General features: G+C 49.7%; 1 protein-coding gene across 1 annotated transcript in view; it reads left to right on the top strand.

Annotated features, from left to right (window-relative positions):
* Positions 1 to 2554: 2554 nt before the first annotated feature.
* DHRS11 (dehydrogenase/reductase 11) overlaps positions 2555 to 7467 on the top strand; it is a 10504-nt gene continuing 5591 nt past the window's right edge. The window contains exon 1 of the mRNA XM_010168186.1: positions 2555 to 2758. Within this exon, the coding sequence (XP_010166488.1) occupies positions 2639 to 2758 (120 nt within the window). The 5' untranslated portion in view covers positions 2555 to 2638. The remainder of the gene's footprint in view (positions 2759 to 7467) is intronic.

Genomic DNA, 7467 nt, shown 5'->3' with positions numbered 1-7467 from the left:
GCTGGCCCGGTTCCTGCCATGAGCTGGAAGCTTTCCTCCTCCCATCACAGCTCTGGGATGCACCGTGATGCTCCTTGGGATGTGGTGGGTGCCTTGCTTTTCCTTTCTGCGTGTGAGTACACGAACTTTGAGAGACAGCACCCTGCTTTACCTGCAACGAGCACCGACACCAGCAGTGAAGACTGGAGGCACCACTGGAAGGATAACTCAGCTCTCGTTCAAGCAAACTCAACACAGCCTGGCAATTGCAGGAGGTGCCAGGACACCAACCCTCTTCCAAGAGTAAACTAAGACTGTACTCCTGGCCATGACCTGGTGAACTAGGAAGGAAAAGTGCCAGACATGAGCTATGGTACTTTACAACCAAATACTGAATGGGATGGATCCCTTAGTGGAGTGCTGGAGTTTGGGCAGTGGGATGGAGAGAGCTCTGAAGCTGCCACCCAGGTTATGAAGAACATGGCTGAGGGCCCCTTGCCCATTTTCCCTTCCTGTGTCTTTGCAGGAACAAGGCATCATCCCTGGAGTGGTTGGTTTAGCATCTTCCAGCAGCCATTCATATGGCTTTTAATTTTCTTTTAATTTTCTAAATGCTACTCTTGCAGATTATTCCCCCAACTGTTTTCTCAAGCGTGTACTCAGATCTTGAAAATAATACATGTTTTTCTTCCATTATCAGCACATAATCAAGAAGATTGCATGTATAGCAAAGTGAAACCCGCCCCGGGAGGGTACAGACAGGTACAGTTCAGTCCCAGGGGCACCTTTTTTCTCCATCAGGCAAAAATCCTGTCTAGCTCAGCCCAAGCAGAGCTCTCCAGAGAGTGTGATGCTGTTGGGATGTATCGATCTCCCAGCTGAACTCAGCATGTCTGTCCCCTTCTCTCGTGGTGCTGTGAGAGCAATAATAATAATTCTTGTGTTACTGCAGTGCCTTCACTGAAGCAGAACCCAGAGAGGAGAGTGACTTCTGGACCAGACCCTTAGACCTGGGCTGGTTTTGGCTTGTGGTCCATGAAAGTTGTGGTTTGCTCTGAAAGGCAAATCAGAAAATCTTAAACTCACTGTTCAGGGACTCGGCCCACCTCTGCGGTGGTCTGAGGTACTGACAAAGTTTGAAAATCATTTACTGAACAGAGCCACTTGCCCCAGAGTAATGAAAATGAATGTGCTTGGGGCACAGAACGGGGTTTGGAGGTCCTGGCTTGTCTGTCCCTCTCCCAGTGAGGATGCTCAGCCCTCACTGTATAGAACTTGCCTAAGAGAAAGTTGGTCACCAAAAAATCCACTGACAAAGAGCAACCTTGCAATTTGGATTTGGGAGCCAATTCACGTCTTCAGGTGGATTTTTTTCCCCCTTTTTGGACTTTGTGGCATCTAACCGAGTTGCCTGCCTTCTCAAAAATGTGGGAATTTCTCCATGTGTCATCCTGGAGGGCCAGGAGGGGCTGGGCCAGGCTGGGAGGTGATGCTCTACCTCATAGTGAGCAAAAATAGTCAGCATCCCTCCAGTGCAAGCTTCCTGATGATGTTTTGGGTGGTCCCAGGTGCTGCAGCTGGTGGTCTGGCTTTCCTGTGTCCTTGTTTCTGGCTGAGGCCGGGTGAGCTCCAGGGCAGGTGCTTGGCTGGGGCTGGGATGTTTGACAGCCGCCTTCACGTGCAACCACCATCCTGCTGTCCTCTGCTTCCAGCCAGGGCACTGTGTGCTGGGCCTTGCTCCTCCTTTTATAAACGCCTGTGAACTGCAGTCCCTGGGATGCAGGGAGGAGTGGGAGGAGCGGGAGAGCTGCCTCTGGCAGGAGAGCAGCTTCATTGCACCCTCTGAAATGTCGCGTTGGTGAAACCGCTGCCGGCGATGGCGTTGGAGTGATTTGGTGGAGGTTTGTAGCCAGAGTCCATCTCTCCGCAGAAACCAGACGTCACGTGGCTCTCGCCTCGCGCTGGAAGCTGTCACTGTCGCTGATGTGACGCATCAGAGATGAGATGCTGCTGCTCATTAGCGTCAGGGGTAAAGGGTATCCTCCAGAGGATCTGGTGCCGTGGCTGCCGCATCATTAACGCAGGCGGCCAGCAGCAGCTCTTGGCCTTTCATTTGCTTTATATCATCTAGTCCTCTAAAAGATGCTTGGAATAATTGTTGGTAATGGCTAATAAGGAATTGTCAGGCACGCGGTTGCTGCGTCCCTTACCCGCGCAGCAGCGTGGCAGACTTGCAGCCTGGTGCTGCAGCAGTATTTATATCTTGCCAGCGTTTGCCCACCTGGACCTGTATTGCCCAGGGTGATGGATGAGCACAGAGTGTGTCTTCAAGTTTAATAACTTAAAGGCTGAAGGGCTCAGACTCTCATGTATATCGATATTTCCTTTTTCTTAATTAGCATTTACAATGATTCTTCCCTAGTGCCTGCTTTTAAGATGGGCTCACCGGGAAGCTGCTGTGTTTTGTTAGCCCTGGGGTGTATTCTGAAGCAAATGGCTGGATAAGCTGCTCCACAAGGAGAAGAGGCTGATGGCTGTTATCTTCTTCCTTTTTTTTTTTTTCCCCTAGAAATTGGCAGCTGAATGCCAGAGTGCTGGCTATCCAGGGACCCTCATCCCATACAAGTGTGATCTCTCCAACGAAGAGGAGATCCTGTCCATGTTCTCTGCCATCAAGACCCTTCATCAAGGAGTTGATGTCTGCATCAACAACGCGGGGCTGGCTCGCCCGGAGCCCCTGCTCTCGGGGAAAACGGAGGGCTGGCGGACGATGATAGATGTGAGTAGTGCCGCTGGGAGAGCGGGGACTGTGCTAGGTTTTTCTTTCTTCTGGCCACCAGCAACATTGTCCCCATCTACTTATTTCACATGTGAAGAGCTGAGGACCTGCTTCCCACCTGGCTCTGACATGGCCTGGGTTCGCTAATTGGGAAGTGAAAAAGACATCGTGCACTGCTGAGCTACATGCCTTCACCTTGGAGTGAAAACACTCAATACCTTCAGCAGCATTTTTCCCTTTAGCTCAATGGCTTTCTAAAGGGTGATGAGCCTCACTTTTTTTCTTCAATAAAATAGGAAATTGAATGCCAAGCACTGGCTTTTGTAGCTAATCCTGTTAGTTGTAGCAGTGGGTTGTAAAATGGGCTGATTCTTTTTGGCTTAAAAAGCTATAATGCTTTTTGTCTTTATAGCTTAATTTTCTGCCCATAATCTGGTTAGAGCTCGATGCGAACGAGGCAATTTCATATACTGAACTGGGAGTTTGTGCAGATAGTCCATGCCACTTCCTAGCAGTGCTTCTCCTTGGATGTTGCTGTCCTGAGGTGCTGCTGTGCATCTTTTTGGGCCTTCTCCATCTTTTATCAATATGTGATGGGTCTTTTCTGCACATAGCAGTGGCAGCCACGGCTGCGGGACCCCGGGCCAGTTTGTGTGCCCTCGCAATGGCCCTTCTGTACTGGCCTTCCTGCAGCCCTGTCTGGTGAGATGCTGAAACAGGAGCTTTTCACGAAGGTGACTTTCCTCTTCTGTATTACTTTTGTGCGTAAAACACCATCCTCCGAGGCACAAGAGTCAAACTCATGGCTTTGAGTAAACCTTGCAGTACCTCCTGCAGCTGTGAGAGCTTGTCCTAGTGAAGGAAAAGACTTGTCTACTTGAAAAGCTGCTTGAAACTGTAGGCTCAGGGCTACTACATCTGACAGTGGAGTGAGCCCAGATCTGTCAGCTCCTGGGGCAGCCGGTGGCTGTTCATCCAGCAGCAGGTTCAGGGGATGTGTAAAGCACAACACAGGGGCACATCAAGGCCTCAGACTCTGTCTGCCAGGGCAAGAGCTGCCATATCCTGACTAATTAAGTTCTTATTAGGATTTTGGCTGGTCTGCTGGCTGCTGTGACGGCAGCCAAAGCAAGCTCAGCTCAGCTTTGTCTGCCCAGCCAGGCTTTTGTGGGTTGCCCAGCCTGGGTCACTGCACAGCCGCGTCTCCCCATCCTTGGTTGCCATGGAGTCTTTAAAGAAAATTAAGTGAAGTGTAGCTGAGGCTGAGCTGGTGTGAAGCAGGGCACTTCCCAGCGTTGTCTCGCTGCAAGCCTGGCCCTGCGGGTCGCCTGGGCCTTGTAAACTCCTTGTCCTGGTCGCTGTCGTCGCATCTCATTTGGATGCCTCTGTGGATGCTGCATGTCCCTTGTACGTGTTTCCCTTTGTTCTTCTGACCTTTTCTTCTTTATAAGGTGGGCAGAGTGGGGGACACGTTGGCTTTTGCCAGCTGAAGGCCCTTCCCTTCTCCATGCTCCCTTTCATGGCTGCTCAGATGGGAGTGCTCCCTTTGTCTCACCTTCTACTACTTTTAGGGAGCAAGGTTTTGGAATGGGGATTGTCCTGTGTGAGACACTCCCATGTTGGTATTTACAGTGGCCTGACATGGGGTTTGGGAGCCTGTAGGTGCTGCTGTGTGCACCCTTTGGAGCTGCTTCGGGGTGATGGATGGGGTGAGAGGAGAGGCAGGCTGGTGGCTCCACAAGGGCAACATTAGGAAACCAGGCTGGGGGAATATTTTCTTCCCAGAGGTGGTCTGTACAACCATATCTGCTCTCATTTGCTTGGCAAAAATGCTGTTGTAGCACTAGGAACAGACTGGGACACCCAAGCTTTCTTCATACACTGACAGATTATTTTTTTTGCCTCTCACCAGCTTCCCAGCAGCTGGTGCTCTTGGCTTGTGTGTAATTATCTGAGTAACACTCGCACCTTTCATGTGAAGGTGAAGTCCCGGGACCCTCCCTTCACCCACCTCAGCCTAGGCAGCCAGATGAGCCTGGGTTTTGCTTTTTAGCCTGTTGGTAAGCAGTAGAAATAGCTCAGGGTGTTTTCCTTTTGCTGTGTGTCCCCAGTTTTGTGCCTGTGACCTCCCTACTTGGAAATCTCGCCCTCCAAGCATGCCGTGGCGGTGCAGGCGCTGGCGTGGCAGCGGGGTTTGGGGATGGATCTGCACGGACAGCTCTCCCCGCTGTGGCACAGCAGCCCCAGGGAAACACTCGCCAGGCCCATTTCTCCTGCATGCTCTGAAGCTCTCAGACAGTCAGGACAGGGGAAGGTTGCCAGCGCCTTTCACGGACCACTGGGCTTTGCAGAACTGAGCAGGAAGGATTCTTCCAAAGGTCCCTTGGAGAAAGGTGTTAGAGAGCAGCACGGTTTGAGATGCTGTTGGAGAGTCTCAGTGTACTTCTGGGCTGCAAGACAGGAGAAGTTTCTAAACAGCCATCGATCTATTGATTTAGGAGGCATTAGGGCCTTAAATTAAAGGCATTTTTTTCTTTTTGGTAAATGGATTTTTGTTTCCATGCATTTTTTATGAGCTTTGAGGCTCTGTCTCCTTCCAGGCTCCCCTCTCAGTATACCTGTTCTGTAAAATTTCTTGCTATACATATAACAGTGGAAATCTTGTTATCATTTATTTATTTATCCTCTTTTTCAATGCTCGGTTTCTTATTGTCCAATATTTGTTCCCAAGGGGGAGCTGCATCTCCCTGGGCTGCAAGAATCTCATACTAGGAATCGCCTCTCCATCGCTTTAGAGCAGCACAGAGCTTGGCACTGCCAGCCAGCAAATTCGGCATGTGCCAGGGAGGGAGCGTGTTATCGCAGGCAGGTTCTGAGCCCGTCATCTTTTGCTTCACACCTTCCCCCCATTTCTCTCTACTTGTTTGTGAGGTTGTGCTTGACATGAGGCTGGAGCAAAGTCCTCCAGCCGTCCCTGATCCACGCGGGAGTAGTCAGGGCTGGGTGCTGTGTACACACTGACTCCAGGCTCTGGGATTTGAACAGCTCCTTCACATTTTACCTACTGACCTTTACAGCCAGGAATTCAAGCTGAACTTTCCGTTTGCACTGTTCAGGACACAAAGGACTGCACCACACATCCTCTCGCTCCTCTAGATGCTAAATGGGTTTGATTCTTCTTGGTATTATTCATTGACCAGTGAGGCTCTGTTCTTCTTGCTTTTATATACCATCTGTGCAGCGATATGTTTTCTGTAACCTGTGTTTTTATATGTACTTAGGAGCTGGGATACTCATTTTGATGCTTTTGAAAAGGCTGATTCTGGGAATTGAAATGTTCAGTGCTTCCAGGAACAGGATCTTTTCTCTTCTCCCAACCTGGCAATTGGAACTCATTAATTACTAGAAAATGTGCCTTCATTGTTTCTGTTGCATTAGCACACACACGCGCGGCAGTCGCAGACCTGCTGCCTTACGCAGCATGCTGTGCAAAGGCAGAGTGCAGATGTGTTGGCCATCTTTGCTCAGGGACCTTTGAACCTTTTGTTCTTAAAATAGCAACAAGGCTGAAAAATGTCTTGATGTTTGTAACAACGGCCTTTATATTGTTTCTCAAAGCGATACAGCCCTAAGACTTGCTCGTTTTGAAGGTGTGTCTTTAGTTTCCTGAGTGCCTTTTCCCTGTTTTGAAATGGGGTTTCACCCAAAAATCCTGTGGGTGCTATTGAGAAAAGACAGTGAGGCAGTCCCAGCCCAGCTGCCTTCCAGCCAGTTGTTTTGTTGTACCAGGGTGTCTTATCGTACAGGCTCTGGACTTTCCCATCCCATGTGGCTGTTGATTAGTATCTTGCTTTGCCAGTAGTTGTCAAAATGTTGTAACTCTACCCACGCAAGGCAGCATTGCTCAGCGTGAGTCACTGCTGGAGCTGGGGCTCAGGCTTTGGGCTGATGTTACCCTCTAGTGGCCTGTGGAGATGGAGTGGAGCTGGGGAGCGACTGGTGGGTTCAGAGCGTCCCGGGGCAGAGAGGAAAGCAGGATTGTATTTGTGCACAAAAGCTTTTTATACTAACAGTTGCAAAGGTCTGTATCTGAAAGGACCTGGTTAATATATCAGACTGGAGCGGGTCACTCCTGCTTTCCTTGACCTTACTGTGAAATCCAAAAGCCTTTGGATGCTCTGCCTGCTCCAGGCTTCGTTCCAGTGCTGAGATGGTTGTACAGTGCCCCATCTGCTGACACATCTGCTAACTTTCTTCCTTGCACAGCCAAGGTAAATCTTCAACCTGGTGCCAGAGAATTTATCTGTGTAGTTGTAGGTATGATGACTGAGTTATCCAGCAGTGACTGTGTGCTCAACCAAAGTGCACTTGGATGAGGATGGTGAGTCTACTTGTTGTGTTGCCTGGGTACTCCAAGATCAGATAACCATGCTATTTATCAACAAAAACTCGTAAGCATGGCCTCTAGTAATAAACAGAAATAATGACTGAGACAGAAGCAGTGACTGAGAGATCCTTCAGCTGACCCAGTTCATCCTTTGTGTGTTGCTCAGTAATTACATCTCTCAAATCCATCCCTTTCTGCCTCTTACTTTCCGGTCTCCAGACTCCCGTTCCTCTCTTGCGTGTCCTTTTGCACTAGCAAGCCCTAGTTAGCCTGCCCTGTTCTTGTTTGTAAGTTTCACAGAGATGATAGCCAGCCCTCTCAT

The sequence above is a fragment of the Antrostomus carolinensis genome, unplaced genomic scaffold (genome assembly GCF_000700745.2).
Source record: "Antrostomus carolinensis isolate BGI_N321 unplaced genomic scaffold, ASM70074v2 scaffold26865, whole genome shotgun sequence".
NCBI lineage: Eukaryota > Metazoa > Chordata > Aves > Caprimulgiformes > Caprimulgidae > Antrostomus > Antrostomus carolinensis.
The sequence above is the reverse complement of the archived record's forward strand: the minus strand, read 5'-3'. Positions and strand labels throughout refer to the sequence as shown.